This window comes from Neophocaena asiaeorientalis, unplaced genomic scaffold (genome assembly GCF_003031525.2).
Source record: "Neophocaena asiaeorientalis asiaeorientalis breed wild unplaced genomic scaffold, Neophocaena_asiaeorientalis_V1.1 scaffold184, whole genome shotgun sequence".
Taxonomy (NCBI): Eukaryota; Metazoa; Chordata; class Mammalia; order Artiodactyla; family Phocoenidae; genus Neophocaena; species Neophocaena asiaeorientalis.
This window is the reverse complement of record NW_020185325.1, coordinates 1,263,608-1,280,868: the sequence shown is the minus strand read 5'-3', so window position 1 is coordinate 1,280,868 and position 17,261 is coordinate 1,263,608. Positions and strand designations below refer to the sequence as shown.

At 33.6% G+C, this 17,261-nt stretch overlaps 1 protein-coding gene across 4 annotated transcripts in view; it reads right to left on the bottom strand.

Moving 5' to 3' along the window:
- The window catches only part of XRCC4 (X-ray repair cross complementing 4), a 254,931-nt gene that overhangs the window by 138,387 nt on the left and 99,283 nt on the right, over positions 1–17,261 (bottom strand). For all 4 annotated transcript variants that reach the window (XM_024734324.1, XM_024734326.1, XM_024734327.1 and 1 more), the window contains one exon: positions 6,885–7,051. In XM_024734324.1, the coding sequence (XP_024590092.1) occupies positions 6,885–7,051 (167 nt within the window). The remainder of the gene's footprint in view (positions 1–6,884; positions 7,052–17,261) is intronic.

Here is a 17,261-nt window from a genome sequence, read left to right as displayed (position 1 = left end):
AAAGCACATATTTGTGGGAGAAATTTCAAACAAGAGTAACTATAGCCTATGTTTCTTGTACTTTGTTAATATTACTATAATAGCAACCATGATCTTGTTTTGTGATTAAGTGATTTACTTAATCAGTTCTCCCCAAATAGATTATGAACTGCTCCACAACAAGAACATGACATACCCAGTTGTATCTTATAACCCAGCAAACACACACACACACACACACACATATATTTATCCAACTTGAAATTTCCAAGGAGATTAATGAAACAGCAAATGTGAAACACTATACATTTAAAATTTTAGATATATAAGACAAAACATAAAATTCTCTACCATTTATAATTCTTCCTACAATGTTCAAATGAGCTAACAAGAGACTGTACTAATTTTAATCTCTCAGATATATATAAAATAAAGAAGGCAAACTAGCAGAGGTTGTATATACTTGATATGTGCATACACACACACTATGAATAAACCTCTATTTTAAAGATTCAAATATAAATTATTTCATATAATATATTCTTTTAAAAGGAGTTTAGCTCTGCCTGGTTTTCTCTTTACCATACTGTTAATTATACTTGTTCTATACAGGTATTCTAGTATTTTCATTATATATATTATTTAACTATATATATTTTTCAGTGAAATAGAAACAAAAATGTCAAAATTTGATATACATGTCCTTATACTTTCAAGAGACTACCTAGCTAGAAATGCAAAGAATTAGGGCCTCTCATGGGATGAAAGGGAACATATGGCATTATATTTTCTGGGACCAATTACAGCAGTCTTATACTGTAGTCATTGCCAAGGCTGTGAACTCCGTAAGGGCAGAGAGCATGTATGTTTTATTGGCTGCTTTATCCTCTGTGCCTAGCATAGTGTTTGGCATTCAACAGATGTTGAATAGCTATTTATCAGATAAATGAATGAAGTGAGCAAGTTAATATGGACATCTTATGAAGAAATGTAAAACCAGTGATTCTGAATATTATATTTTTCACTCCTTTAATAGCTATTCACTATTGTAATAGTAATATTTTTCATCTTCTTCAAGCTTCTAAAAAATTGTGATATTTAAGTGATGCACATAATGGTATAGCTAAAAGAGTTTAGGAATAGAAAGGAAGAAAATAAATGAAAGAGCATAGGGATGCTTATGTTTTGTAAAGAGGGAATCAATTACATTGCCTAAAAGGCTAATGGATTTAAAAATAAATAAATGTGACCAAAAGATGTATGAAAGTAAAATTAAAATGAAACCTGGGATGTGGGTCAGGGGAGAAAAACAAGACCAGGGGAAGTGATCAAAATTCCTCATCTTATAGCAGGGAGCACACAAGTAAATCTTAAATTCAGAACATTAAGAAGTAGAGTGAATAAGTATATGTAGCAAATCACCAAAAGAATGAAAATAGAAATTCTAAAAATTAATTACCTCCAAGGGTAGGCTAAGGATAGAGGATTTTTAATTTCATACTCATCTGTACTTGATGAACATTTTATACAGGCTTAACTTTAATTTAAAAAATTGTTTATCCACTTGCAAAAAAACCTGTGATAAATATTAATATAGCAGTACCTCTATCATCAAGCAAAGCTCTCTGAGAAAGAAGTACTCCAAAAGGTGTGGGGAAAAAAATAGAGCCAAAGTTGAGGAGAAGCTGCCAATATTGATGGCTTATTTTAAGCTGGGATATGTTACTGGATTTATATTTCAGATGCAAAGTGTTTGTAAACATTATATTCTTATTTTCTTGTACTATTTTCGAATGTAACACAAGTTTAAAAGATAACTACAGGGCTTCCCTGGTGGCGCAGTGGTTGAGAGTCCGCCTGCCGATGCAGGGGACGCAGGGTCGTGCCCCGGTCCGGGAGGATCCCACATGCCGCGGAGCGGCTGGGTCCGTGGGCCGTGGCCACTGGGCCTGTGCATCCGGAGCCTGTGCTCCGCGGCGGGAGAGGCCACGGCAGTGAGAGGCCCGCGTACCGCAAAAAAAAATAAAATAAAATAACTAGAACATATACCTGAGTGTACAATAATAAAATACTTTAAACATATACAAAGTAAAAATCAGTTATAAAAATTTACAATAAAAATCTTGTATAATAATTCAATATGTAAATCCATAACTATAGTAACCAATTAGTAACTTATCTGATTTAAAGGCATATTTAATTTCCATATAAATCACTTCAATAATTCTTGATTGAAAGATTATGTGTACTTATCAACTATCAAGCAAATTTCCAAACCTTTATTAAAATTAACATTTGGTATAACTCATGAATTAAAAATAGATATCAAAATGAAATATATCTTTTTTGTCTAAAGAATATTATTAATCTAAATAGATAGTGTCACGGCTACATTGTCAAAGGTAACAACATTTCTGTGATAGGAAAGCAAACTCAGTAGAATGCATGGCATTCTGTGAGTTAACCTTGCTTGGTTTTAGCAAAGCTTTAGGATTTTGTTACAACCAAACCTCTAATCATTAAACTAAATAACACTTCCTAGACAAAGCTGGGGAGTGGGGGTTGGCTAGGAAATAGTATTATTGTGAATAGTTTCAGGATATGAATTTACTTTTATTATTAATGATTAACAAATTCAGAGAACTCTTTTTATTTAATATTCAGCAACTAACAGGTACATACCATCCTCCCATCACATTTGTAATGCGATTCCTCCCTTACAGCATTATGATGTTACTATGCCTTCCATATTATTGATACTTGCCTCCTGCCAACCCTCCATGTCAAGAACTGAACAGGTATTAGTAAGTGAGACATACGGGATTCATTGCTAAGTTTAGCAATACTAAAGGAGAACTCACATACAACCAGATCAGACCACAGCTAGTCCAAGGATCAACTCCAAAGCAAAGCTCAAACCTGATGAAACCATAAATAACATCAAACATGAAAGGCCTAATGATGCTTAATCCTTTTAACAGTGACTGGGACAACAGAACAATAAAGTTTAATTAGCAGCCTAGGACTGAGGTATCTAGGAACTCAGACCAAAGGATAGTATTTTAAAAAAAAAAAACTAAAAGAGTAAAAACTAAATATGGAAAACACTGAATATTCAAATAAAATATTTCTGGATGGGAAAACAAAGAATTTAAGAATAAATGTCAAAAAAAACAACAAAAATGAGAGCAGAAACAAGGTAATTTCATGGAGAAATAACATCCAAAATAAAAGAGATTTTAAATGATAACCCAAAATAAAACAACAGATATGTAAATGTGAACACGTGGTACTTAGAAACAGTGCAGTAATCCTTGTATTTACAGCTCTGATCAAATTTATATCCAGGTCAGGGTTGTGCAGCAAAAGAAAATCTACACAGAGTTCAGAGGACAAAGAATGCTAAAAAGAAATGGAAAAGCAAGCAGTGGTAAAGAGATTTAATAAGACTCTAAGAACTGAAGAAGATGGTAAACAGCTGTTCCTCATCCTTTCTGATGACAGAACAAGAGGAAATGGCCTTCAGTACACCATGAAGGACTCAGATTACCAATAGATGGAAGGAAGAATTTTCTGCCTGTGACTGTTCTTAAACAATGTAATGGGCTACCAAGGGGAGTTGAAGATATCTCTTGAGGTCTTTAAAAATTGGACTAAATTCATCTGGCTATAATGTGATCCTAGCTTGAAGGCAGAGAGATGAAGTAGAAGAGCTTTCAAGGCCTCTTCTATTCTAATGATTCCATGAGTGTCAACCCAATTCAAAATGCTGAAAACTGCCTTCAATTATAGGTTTAATAACTATAACTCAGAGTAAAGCTAGAGAGTTTCTAACTTGATGTCTGAGTGCAAACAAAAGACCTATTCAGTAACGTGGAACTTGAGAGTTGTTACTTGAAACTAAATAGGAAAAACCAGTGAAATAAATATAGCTAATGACCTAAGGATTTACATACAATATTTCTAATGTCTTCTCCTTTATCTAAACTATACAGAATTAAATTAATCCAGTAATGTCACTTGTTTAAAATGGAGCTAAGACTGCAATTATTAAATAGCAAATAAAAGAATAACAGCAAATATATATGTTAAAAGTCTACATGTTAAAGCTCATTTTTTTACTCTTACTGTAATTCCTCACTCCTTACTCAAACCTTATTTATTCTCCACTGTCATCCCAAATGGAAACAGCTTTAGATTTGGCTCTGATTATAATAATGATACATATTTAAATACAAAAATATATGCAAAAAAATACTCCCAAGAAGTAAAGGAAAATTTAATTCACAATTCCAGACACACACTATTATCATTTAATTTTCTCTTTCTAGATACTCTCTATCTGAAGACATATTTTACAAAAAAAAATGAGATACTCTTCATATTTTTGGAAATTCACATTTTGCCTCAACACATCATAAACATTTTCCATGGTATAAGCACCATGTATATGATTGCTTTTTGCTCATATAATATCCTATTGTGTATTAAATATATTTCAGACCTATCTACCATAGCTTCTAAGGGAATTCTCAGCACCTATTTTGTGACCCACACCCCCACTCTCCCAGGCACACAGTCTTGAAAAACGATAAGAAAGAAATGATTGGATCATGAATGGACACTGATATAAGATTAATCAGAAGCAGCACAGGAAACTGAACTGTGACCAGGCCTAATGAGAAGACCTCAACTCTACTATCTATGTGGTCAGTTACCTAACTCAGTATGTTTGTATCCTATTTCTAATCTCTCTAAAGACTCTTGATCAGTACTACTGCCTTATGGAAGCAGGAGCTGTAAATCCTTTGCTCATTTCCCAGTGTACTAAGGCTCTGGAGAGGGAACACTTCAGGAAATACTGCTTGGCCATGACCAAGGTGTATTTACAGCTCTTTAAAATGGCCACTTTCTCTGTGATAGGAAAGAAAACTAAATTTGGAAAATAGATAAATCTACTAATCCAACATCTAGAATACAACCAAGAGCCTAGAATTCTCTGGAGTGGACTTTGTTTCCTCTGTTTGAAGAGCCACTCCAAGGGCACACATCTTCAATTCCTGAAGAAGATATGTGATCCAGTATTTACAAAAAAAAAAAGAATAGCTGGAGCATAAGACTGGTGATAAGCTACATGGCTATGCTTTTGATCAAATAGGTAACTTTTTGCCACAATAACACAAAAGAATTTTCTGGGTAATTCCGAAATAGCAAATCAAGCATCCGTGGGGCACATATTATATATACCCTCATATGCTGTTTTACAGCACAAGGTATATTTGTCTCCACTGTCTCATCTTTGTTCCCTGCTGCTTTCCATCCTATGGCAGTGGTGTTGAATACTGATGAGATAATACCTCTTTCAACCTCTTGCAGACATTTTAAAGCAATTTGCTCAAGTACCAAGTACCCAGTCTGCATTTTTGTGGGCAATTTGTGAATCAAATTTCCGATCATCCTGAGTTTTTAATATAATGGCTTATCACGACCAGGGTACATCTCATTTCATTTGATTTATTTTGTATATAAAATAGAAAAACACACCCAAACTACTGATATGAGCCCCAAAACATGCTTTCTAGAACAAATATTTGGTATTAATTCATAGGAACATGAATTTTAAAGAGAAAGTTAAAGAGAAACATTAAATTATTTTTCTGTATGGTTTCCTAACATTCATATAATTTTGATTTGGTCTAATTCCTTAATATAATTGGAGATAAAAATTAATTCAGAACTAAAAGAAAACAAGATATTTTATTAATATAATAAATGAGAGCCAAATAGAACCAAGTTTTAGGTGATAGGTGTTAAGTTGATGCCTTGCATTAATTAATAAATATAAGTAAATACATAGAAACAATATCCTCTAGTCAACCTCATTTTCACATACATATATTGATGATGAAAAAACCCTTCACGTTTTTCATGCACTCCCCCATATACTTACTAATGTCCATAAAGAACAATCTTAGTGAGTGCCCTAAAAAGACCCTAAATTGGATAAATGTTCTTATGTTTTAGAGCAACTGGTTTGAATGAAAGATAAAAAATCTACTTTACATACTGGATGTAATAATAATAATTATTATTTTATATATTCTACATAATTATTTCAAATGCTGCAATGTATATATATACAAATGCATGCATATTATATTAATATATCTTTATAGAGATACAAATATTCACAACATATATTTTATTTCCTTCAAACATCTTTTACATAATAGAGTAATACAGGCTACAGCCTGGACCAGCCTAGATTATGATATAGTTGAGAAAAATGCATAATTGAGAAGATAGGTCACTTTCTTCTTCATCGTTTAAAAGATAAGGAACAAAATCAGGAAAATAAAGGCTTTTCAATGTCTTATCCAGTAGTAACAATTACTTCTTTTTAAAATGCTGATAGCATGAATTTTCAATCAATCAGCAAAAATAAGTCTTTATTAGGAACCAAAACACAAACTTCACCTGAAATAGATGCCATTCATAAAAAGATTCCAAATAAGGAATCAACTATGCTTATTTATATTTCATGTCTTTTTTATTCATTATTAATCTTATAATTTGAAGTCAATTAATCCTTATAAACATCAACTTCCTAAACTTTGATTAATATTAATGGGTTCTGATTCTCATTGTCCAATTACTCCTTATTGTTATTAGTTTGCCGGGGCCACCAAATACTAAGGACCTAAAAGTGTTAATGTACTCATATAATGTACAATAATGACCAATAATTTAGTTTAATCACATTAAGTAAAGGTATAATTAATGACAGATCTCATTTTAAATATATGCTAGTCTACATATATTATAAATGTATAAATCATTAACTTATACCTACAATGATATAAAGAGCTTAGTGTTTTTATGATACAAGCACATTATGCACACACCGTCCTTGGACATCATTCCAGTCTCTCAGAAGCCTTTCATTTTCTTTCTGTAGGTGCTCATTTTTGGCTTGGTTTTCTGCAATGGTGTCCAGGCAACGACAAATAAGTTCTCTAATGACCTCAGCTGGGTTTGCAACTTTCTCTAGGTTGAAGGAACCAAGTCTGAACTAGGATGAAAGGAAAACATGATTAGCTTTAGGGGAGAATATCAAGATTGAATGGCCCAGTTTTAAATACACATATTTTCTTCTGAGGGGAAAAAAGTTTAAGATTTAAATATAGCTCATTTACCAGATATAAATACAATGGGCAACTTCCTACTTTCTTACTAAAGCTTATCAGATAAATCAACATATAACCTAAGAATAATTCTTTTTAAGTGGTAAGTCATTCTCCCACCTCCTAGCAGAAAAGAAAACAACATAAATACCATATAAGCATACTACCATCTGTTTGCTACTACCTAATTTAAGTCACTATGCTCAGAATAAGGAAAGAAATTATACATGAAAACTCTTTTTTTTTTTTTTTTTGGCCATGTGGCATGCACGCAGGATCTTAGTTCCCTGACCAGGGATCAAACCCGTGCCCCCTGCAGTGGAAGCGCAGAGTCTTAACCACAGGACTGTCAGGGAAGTCCCTACATGAAGATTCTTAACTCTAGTTTCTGTTAGTACTGATGGTAAAATCAAATAACTGACAGAAGCTACCTGTGAAGAAAGAAAAATTTTTGTAATACCTAAGAAAAATATAGGGTTTTAAAAAACAGATAAAGGAGTAATGACTGTTACCAGGTTTATCAAAAACCAACAACTTATTACTATAAATTATAAATAATAATGTCACATGTCAAACTTGAGTACTTCTGCATAAAGGTAAGACATAAAAATATCTTAATTCCTCTGTTAGAGGGCACTACAAAATAAAACAGTGTAATAAAATTTTATTATAGTTAAGGAATTCTGAAAGGAACACAGGCTCTCCTCATTTGGTAGATAAAGATACTGAAACACAATGATTTACTAATAACTATAATATCCTTACTATTAAAATTAGAATTATTGTAACTAAAATAAGCTTTTAAATGACAATTATAATTATATAGCCACCATACCTTACAATTGAAATATAACTCAAGCATAGCACAAATACAAATTAATCTAATCATCACCAAAATGGAAATATTATATCCATTTTATAGATTAGTAAAGTGAGGTTCAGAGTAGTTATCTAATATATTGAAGGAATAAAATCAAGATCCTACTATACTATCCTGTTACACTGTTTCCTGACATAAATGAGTATGCTAAACAAACAAGTAAGAGGAAGAATTAGGTTCAGAACCTACACATAATTCTGAAGAGAGATTTTAAAGGGATTAAGTAGGTGGCAAAATTGAGAGTACAAAAGGGTTTTTTTGGTTTTGTGTTGTTTGTCTCCTGGATCAGTAATTTCTATTATGGCATTCACTAATAGGAATATTTCTAAAATGTCTTGCTTGTAAAGGAGTATTTCTATAAATATGTTACATACAGATTGAGAAATATTTAATAGTGATTGATAATTCTGAGACAAATCACTGTTAGTCAATTTACAAATAAAACTAAAAGTCACTACAGTAAAAATCCAATGTTTGCAACCTGAGTGGCAATTTATAAAACATTTCAGTTAATTCCTATAATTTAGAATCATTTAGTTGTTTAACCCCACAGAGTAAACTTTTCTGGATGAATTATGTTTACCAATTTATTTTAAATTTTCAGATCGAAAACACAGGTAGATATTTTACTTAATATTTTAGAAACCCTGTGAAAAGACTTAAACACTGACAATTCCTAGGTGTTGAAAAACATTTATATATACTTGCTTAAAATGTAAAGGAAAACAAAGGATATTTATATTCTTGTATTATAGGCACACTTTAGAAGACTGAATAGTACAGTTTAGTCACAAAGAAATTGAGTATGTATTTGTGTATTTTCTTTTTGAAATCCGAGGAGGTCACAATGTCTTCTTAATCCTTTAATTTGTTTTATCTGTTTTATCTCACCTCTTTCTCTTTCTTAACCAAAGAATGGGAATCAGATTAAGAAAAATTGTTCTTTATTTCAATATTTCAATGAGTACATCCAGTTGTGTAGATATATAAAACCTAAATTAGAGCTTAATTCTAATTTTAATAGTAAAATTATTATTTTAAAATAGTATAATTATTATTATTAAACCTTTACCCAAAAAAGACTTGGAAAAATTCTAAGAATTTTGAAATTATTTCAGACTATTTGTCACATCTGATTTATTTCTCTTATACTTAGAATCAAATGGCCAAAAACATTTGCATATAAGTGCATATAATGAGTCCATTTAACAAGTATATAAGTTTAAATAGGAAAGTTTTATCTATGTAAAGAATATATAAATTGAAAGTAAATTTGAGCACTAACCTTTCAAAGCTTCTCTTATGCAAACAAACATACAAAAATTAAGATTAGCTGTAGAATATTACTTCTTTGAGTCGATACAGAACAGAAGAAAAATTAAGCTTATTTTATTTTTAGACAATAGATTACATTATCAGTAAAACATAAACCCACACTGTGATTTTGTATTCTCGCATTATCACAATTGTCAGGAAGCTTTGACTAAGATGGACATTTTTAGAAAGAAAAGAGTTTTTCATCACTTGGAAGTTTCAACAATGCCAAATGGATAATGATCCATTATCCATTTCAAAGTGTGATATTCAGGATCACACGCTGATCCTGAATACAGTAATCAGTAAAATACAAATGCACAGATTAACACAAGTCTAGCACCCTAACATTCTATTTTAGATGGCAAAAGAAAAAGGGAACAATTTTAAATCACTAATAACAAGAAACTTTTTTCAAAATATCATTCAAATCCTTACATCCAAAATTCCAAAAGAGAATTCTTAAATTTCTTCTTGGCTATTTGGTATAGAATAAACTTAAAATGTCATTTCTTCTTAAGAGTAGGCAAGTATTTTTCAGTTTCTATTTTTTCTAATTATATTCACTAGTTTGGGGTCCTTTAACAGGCGTGAACATCTGTTATTCCAAACAATAAAAATAATCAAGAAGTATTTAAAACTCAATCCAAGAAAAATATTTTACTTGAGATATTCTGCTTATTTTGTAGAAAAATTCTGGAATGTATGAGAGAGTGAGTCTGCTGGACCATCCTGTCTGTATACACATGGTTCAGAGCCAAGGCAGGAAGCACCCTTCCACTCTCACTACCTCTGTTCCAGCCTGTCTACCTCATAGATGCAAGGGACCACACGCCCATGTGAACTGGACTTACAGAAGGGCCTCAAATCAGGCCTAATGAATTGAGAAGCATAAAATATTTCTGTGCTCTAACTCTATATTCAGCCCATCTTTATACCATCCCTCAAATGAAGTGGCCACTTTAGAAAAGTATTGTTTTTAAAACTAGCAAATTCCAACAAAAGTTACACTGTATGTTTTTGTCAATTTAAAAATCTTTTGCTTTAGTTTTTTGTTGGACATGTAAGCCTATTAACACAGATGTTCTTTATTAGTTCTGTAATTTCAAAATAATCTGCAATATGAAATCAGGACTTCAAATGGTACACCAGAGTCAGAAACCACAAATTAAAGACATTTTGAAAGTATATCTCTTCTTTAGAGGCATGGGCAAAAATAAATTTCTCTTTTGTAGTTAGTTCTCAAGATCGTATGGAGAATTCAGTGTACACAAACCTATACTAAGCATCTCATTCAGTCTATAATCTAAGATTTTAAGCTATGTTTTTATTTTTCCATGTAAAAAATAGTTGAAAACAATTCACTTCTTAAATACTGGTAATCATAGTAGGTTGCACTAGTTGACTCTAAACTGTCATTATTTTAGCTAGCAAAACAGATAGCATCTTTGATCTGATCTGCATTAAAAATTCTCAATTTCAGAAAACTTATCCATTTTCTTTAGCCAGGCTTTTATTCTGGATACCTGTCAATTCTTTAAATCCAAGATTAAATGCCACACCCCCTTACTCATCACTTCAAAGTCCAGAACAAATTCTCTTTAACTACTTTAGCCTACATTGGCTTCTTTGTTCTTGATACTTCAGAGTTTGTCTCACACAATTTTTCACTCAGTTTCATCCTCCCTATATTTTTCTCTTGTTTCAGAAATGCAGTCTTTTCCTTTAAATTTCTAGCTCTTTGAGGTCAGAGACCCTATCTTATGTCTTCCTTAGTATCCACAGTGTCTTATACAGTTCTAGACATATATTAAGTGCTCAATAAAGACTTGAATTTTTTAAAATTGCAATGATCCTTATGAATAAGAGAATACAATTATAATGTGGCAGGTAAAGGAAATAATTGGGACAGTGATTCTCTGAATACAAATTAAGAAATATTTTAATCTGTTTAAGGATGTAACAGTTTTATTTTATTGAATAGTATAATTTCAACCAAAAGGGCATGGCTTAAATATTGCATAATAGCTCTCAATACTGTGATAATACATAAGTTTAATAAAACCTAAAAAGATACTTTTTTTTTAAAGAATGTATAAAGTTATATATGTACTCAGTTATCAGGTTCTTTGGAGTGGCCAAACAGATAAAAGAGAATATATAGTATTGGTAAAATACACTAAATAAACACTAATTCCAGGGGAATTGTTTATGGTCATTCCACATGTTTCTGGGGATAGGAGGATTATCAAGGTGTGAGTTGATACTCTGCTTAGAATATATCAACTAAAGAGCTGCATTTTGATACGTTATCAAAGTAGTCTAAATAACCTTACAAAATTAATATTTGTTACTGTCCTGGGAACCAAGATGTAAAGCTAAAGGAAAAGGAGGAATAAAGATATCTTGATGTGATTCCTAGGCAATAATGGTCAGACAGGAACTCCGTTCTTTTCAGTATGTGTTTTTAAATTTATTAGTATTTAAAAAAAAGTTTAGCTGTGCCTAGATATGTATACACTAAAAAAGTAAAGCCTATTCATTATAGTTTGTAATATGGGATATTTTGTCTATTGTAGACAAATACATAGTTGTAAAATTCTAGTAATAAAGGAAATCAGTCAAGTTATGTAGTAAAAAAGAAACTAAACTGTATTACTTTGGCCTAGTTATGTTAATCATCAACTGTAAGTATTCTGAATCAACTATTTTTTACTAAGGTCTTAGTATCATGAACTCTTTGGTTTTGTGACCTGCTGAAATGTTATTTTAGATTTAAATAAAAAATATTACAAATGAATCTTCTAAAACAGTGACATACCTAGGTTGACAACTGGTCACATTTAACTTCCAAGGTAGCTAGAACTGAGAAAACAATACTGATAAGGACTTTCTAAGCAGATAAGAGAGCTTTATTGTGAGACTATTAATCTCACCTTTCCAACTATTTTCTTGACCAAATTTCTCAAAGCTTATTTAAAAATGTTTAAATATCTCAAGATGATTATATGATCAAACAAGGCTCTGCATATGCAGAGTTGTAGATCTGTAGATCCTATAGGTTCTTACAATGAAAATGCAATCATCTAAAAGTGAAAATACACTGAGCTCTAATTATAGGGCTAAAAATTATTAGATTTTAAGGACATGTTATATGCTTTAATATATTAAGTACCATCTAAGAATTATTTGGTATTCATAATTGCAAAATTCATTGGTGGGAGTCAGAGAATCCTTGAGAATGAAACGCCCAAAGGTCCATGTGATAAGACTATCTCAGAAGTTACTTTTACTTTGAATGACTGTAAATGTTCATTCCATTATGTCTTGAAATAGAGATGATGAGCCTTTTGGTTCATGGAAAATATAGTAAAAACTAGAAGACTTATCTGGTCTAATTAGGAGTTATAATTAACAATGAAAATTTTTACTATACATGGATTTAGAATCAACTAAAAGGCTTTTCCCATAGTTAACTGAATTGGGGGTAGTGGGGTAGGTAGAAGGCAGGGGTTGCCTATTATTTGCCTGTTACTTTAATTTTGATATTAGAAAAAGAAATATTGCCTTGGATTTCCTGATATTCTACTAGATCTCATAATACTCATCTAATCATATCTTCATAGTATGCTTCTCTGTCTTCTACTTACAGCCTAAATGGTAATATTTCTTGGAATGGTCCCTTGACCTACTTCTCTTTTTTCTCTGTAGAGTTTTAGGGTTATCCACAATCACAGCTTCCATTATTACAGATAAGCTGAAAACTGCCAAACGTGTATCTACAGGTGGTACCTCTCCTAAAGTCCAGACTTCTATAAACATTTAACTCATTTTTGGAGTGATGTCACCAGTATGTCCTATACAGACCTGAAACTTCAAATGCTAAGACAGAATTCATTGTCCATCCCTCGCACTACTAAACTAACTCCTCTCTGTACTTTCCATTAGACATTCATTCAGTTACACTTGGGTAGTCTAGTGGGTGAACATGGACAATTATCATAGCATTACAATATTAACTTTTTTTTCTCATACTAGTCTGAAAGCTGCAAAGGGATAGGGGCTACATATTACCCAAATTAGTATTCCCATTCTTACATGGTTAAACATAGAATGTATTCATTTATCAGACTTTCTGAGTATGTACTATATGTTAAGCATTGGAGATACTGTTGTGAACAAGAAAAACAATGTGTCCACTCTCTTGGACCTTATATCTTAGTAGAGGAGGTTGATGATGCCAAATGATCAAATAATAATTTCACACAGTTGTAAATTCAATGAAGAAAATAAAATGAGTCATAAGATAGCTATTAGAGGGCAGAGTATGCTTAGATATAGTGGTCAGGGAACAAGTCCTTGCAAAAACTGAGGTAGAGAACAGAGATGAGATTGGAAAGGTAGACAGGAGAGTAGATCATATAGGGTTTTGTAGGCCACAGTAACAAGTTCAGAACTTATTCTAACAAAAAGCCATCAGAAGATGGCTGGCAGGAAAACAAGTGCTTACAGAGTACTCAGCATTTCCTCTAAGATTGCCCCCAATTATCCCAGCCTCCTGGTACTCAGGCCCCATGTAATTCCCTCTCCTTGAGTGTGGGCAGGTCTCTGACTTGCTTCTAACCAAGAGAATATGGCAAAAGTGACATATATCAGGATTTCAGACAAACTAAAAACAAACAAAGAAGCATAAAAAATATACTAGGAATCTGGTTTGGAATTACACTCATTTTCTAGTTATTTTATAAGGAATTAACTTATTTCCAACATGAATTACAGTGTAATCTCTCCATTCAGGACCACTGTATTTCTTTACCTAATCAAGAGGTTTTTTTATATCCTTTGGTTAAGTTTCTCATTGTTAATTTTTTGTTTCTGTTTTCATTTAAAAAATTTTTTTTATTGAAGTATAGTTGATTTACATCATATTAGTTTCAGATGTATAACATAGTGATTTGATATTTTTACAGATTATACTCCACTTAAAGTTATTATAAAATATTGACTGTATTCCCTGTGCTGTACATTATATCCTTGCATCTTATTTATTTTATACCTAGTAGTTTGTATCTCTTAATCCCATCTCCTATCTTGCTCCTTCCCTCAATCCCTCTCTCCACTGGCAACCACTAGTTTGTTATCTGTATCTGTGAGTCTGTTTCTGTTTTGTTACATTCATTCATCTGTTTTATTTCTTAAATTCCACATTTAAGTGAACACATTTGGTATTTGTTTTTCTCTATCTGATTTACTTCACTAAGCATAACATCCTCCAAGTCCATCCATGCTGTTGCAAATGGCAAAAATTCACTCTTTTTATGGCTGAGTAATATTCCAGTGTGTGTGTGTGTGTGTGTGTGTGTGTATGTGTGTGTGTGTGTGTGTGTACCATATCTCCTTTACCCATTCATCTCTTGATGGAAACTTAAATTGCTTCCATATCCTGGTTATTGTAAATAATGCTGCTGTGAACACTGGGGTGCATATATTTTTTCAAATTAGTGTTTTCATTTTTTTTGGATATACATCCAAGAGTAGAATTGCTGAATCAGATGGTAGGTCCATTTTTAGTTTATTGAGGAATGTATATACTCTTATAGCCATAGTAGCTGTACCAATTGCTTATTTTTAAATCAAACTCCCTACACTGTAGCTGATAAGACTCCCAAATGATGTGTAGGTAGAAATATGAATGTAACTGCCTACTTAGTAGTCTTATTTTTTGTTATTTTGAATTCCTTGGTCATACCAAAAGGATTATATGGTATTTGGGAAAGTTAGCAATCTCTATTTTAGAATCCCAATACTGACATTTATTTGAAAGTGGGTCGTGAACAAGTTATAACCACTGTATTCAAAATAACGACTTATCCTATAAGACATTCATGAACACAATCTAAGGGCTGGGCATGAAGGATTTTAAAAATAAGCCACAACAGAAATAATACCAAACGGCACAAAAAACTCCACTCTCGAGTCAGTTTGAAATTGATTTGACTTCTAAAAACGGTTGATTACTTTAACACAGTAGCATTCCAGAGTGGCTATGACAGAGAAAAATCTCACTGGGGCTGGGATCACTGTGTGCTGTTGCTTAGCTCCTAAGGCCTCATAGAAACAATAAGCAAGCCAACGCTGGGAAAAAAAACACTTACAATATGATAAAATATCTACTATGAGAAACTTAGGAAATATATCTTAATAGGACATAGTACAAAATATCATGGACTATTTATTTCTGAATTTAAACCAGTTTACACTGTTTAGTAACAACTGCTTAGGTCTCTCTAACATTCTCTAGGAAAATTAAACAAAAACAATAGAATCTTATATTTTTTTCTGATTATGAATCCTGGACTTTCATAGTTAAAAATTACAGAAACTTAAAGCCAACCTCCAACCTCCCAATCCCAAAGCACTGAACTATATATATTTGATGAAACAGCTTGACTGGTTATAAGGCATTATATTGACATTAGAAATTTTTGGAAAAAAACAAAGAAAATCATAAACACTTATTGTGTTAAGTATAACTGCATTTCCTTAAAATCAGTTATCATAAACTAGTAAACTCAAAAGGGGTGATCTTTAAAAAGCCATAGAAGTACCAAGTATTTTAAAATCCTAGTTTAAATGAAATGATAAAATATAGGAATCCAGAAAAAATATGTCCATTTTTTGTTTGGTATATGAATTTCTTTCAAAAAAATTTCACAAAGCTTAATAACTGTCTTTTTAAACTATGGATTAAAAAATTCCATCTTGGCGGAATCAAGATGGCATACTAGAAGGACACGGAATTCGTGCCTCCTCACAACTAGGGCACCTACCAGGCACCAGTGGGGGACCACAGACACCCAAGGGGACGGGAAGAACCCCCAGAGTAGGTCCCCGGGTAGGACGTGGGGTGTGGGGGGAGTGAAGGGGGAGAAGAAGTGTTGGCGGGACGGGACTGGAGGCCCTGGGGGGGCAGCTGCGGGAGGGGAAGGGATCCCACACCCGAAGGGGGGAAATTGGGGAACCATTGGGAGATCAGAGGATCAAAAGGGAGCGTGGCCAGGTTTCCCCTGCCCACTTGGACCCCCAGGAACCTGCTGAGATCCCGGGCCTGATCCTCTGCCCACCTAGGCTCCCTCCAGCCAAATGGGTCCTGAGGGAGTGGGAGGGAGGGGAAGGGGAGCAAAAGTAAAGGCCGGACCCCTAGGACTGGCACCTCTGAGGGGCGGCTGGGTTAGGGAAGGAGTTCCTACACCCAGCGGGACCCACCCACGGTTAGGGGTCCAGCGGCGACGGGGAGACCCTGGGGGAGACAGTGGGGGAGGAGTGCGGAGGAATGGAAGGGAATGCGGCCTGTGCTTTCCCTGTCCACTTTGACAACGGGAAGCCTATTAGGCTCCTGGGCCTAATCCTCTGCCCTCGGAGCCTCCCTCCTGCCACACAGAGCCCAAGCCCCGCCCCCTACACCCACCCACCCAGTACCCTACCACTGCACTCGGAGACCGCCTCCAACGCTGGGCCTAAACCTCACCCACACACCCCCACCCGGGGCCCTACCTCCAAATTCCAGAACTCGGAACTCCACACTCCAAAGGCCCTCCTTTCAACACGCCACCTCTCCCCTTCTGTGTAGGTCCTAAGCAGAGACCCCACCCCACGGTCAACCATCACCCCTCCACCCGCCTAGGTCCTTTGCCACCCAAAACCCTGCCCCTGCCTAAGTTACACCCCCTGCCTAAACTCTGCCCCTATAGCCAAAACTTTTTTTTTTTTCTTTTTTCCTCTTTTAGATTGGGGTCATTTTACCTTATTGATTCATTGTTGTTGATTCTTTTATAAACCTTTCATTTTTCTAATTTTATTTTATTTTTATACTTTGTTAGTGATCTCTCCTTCTGGCTTGTTAT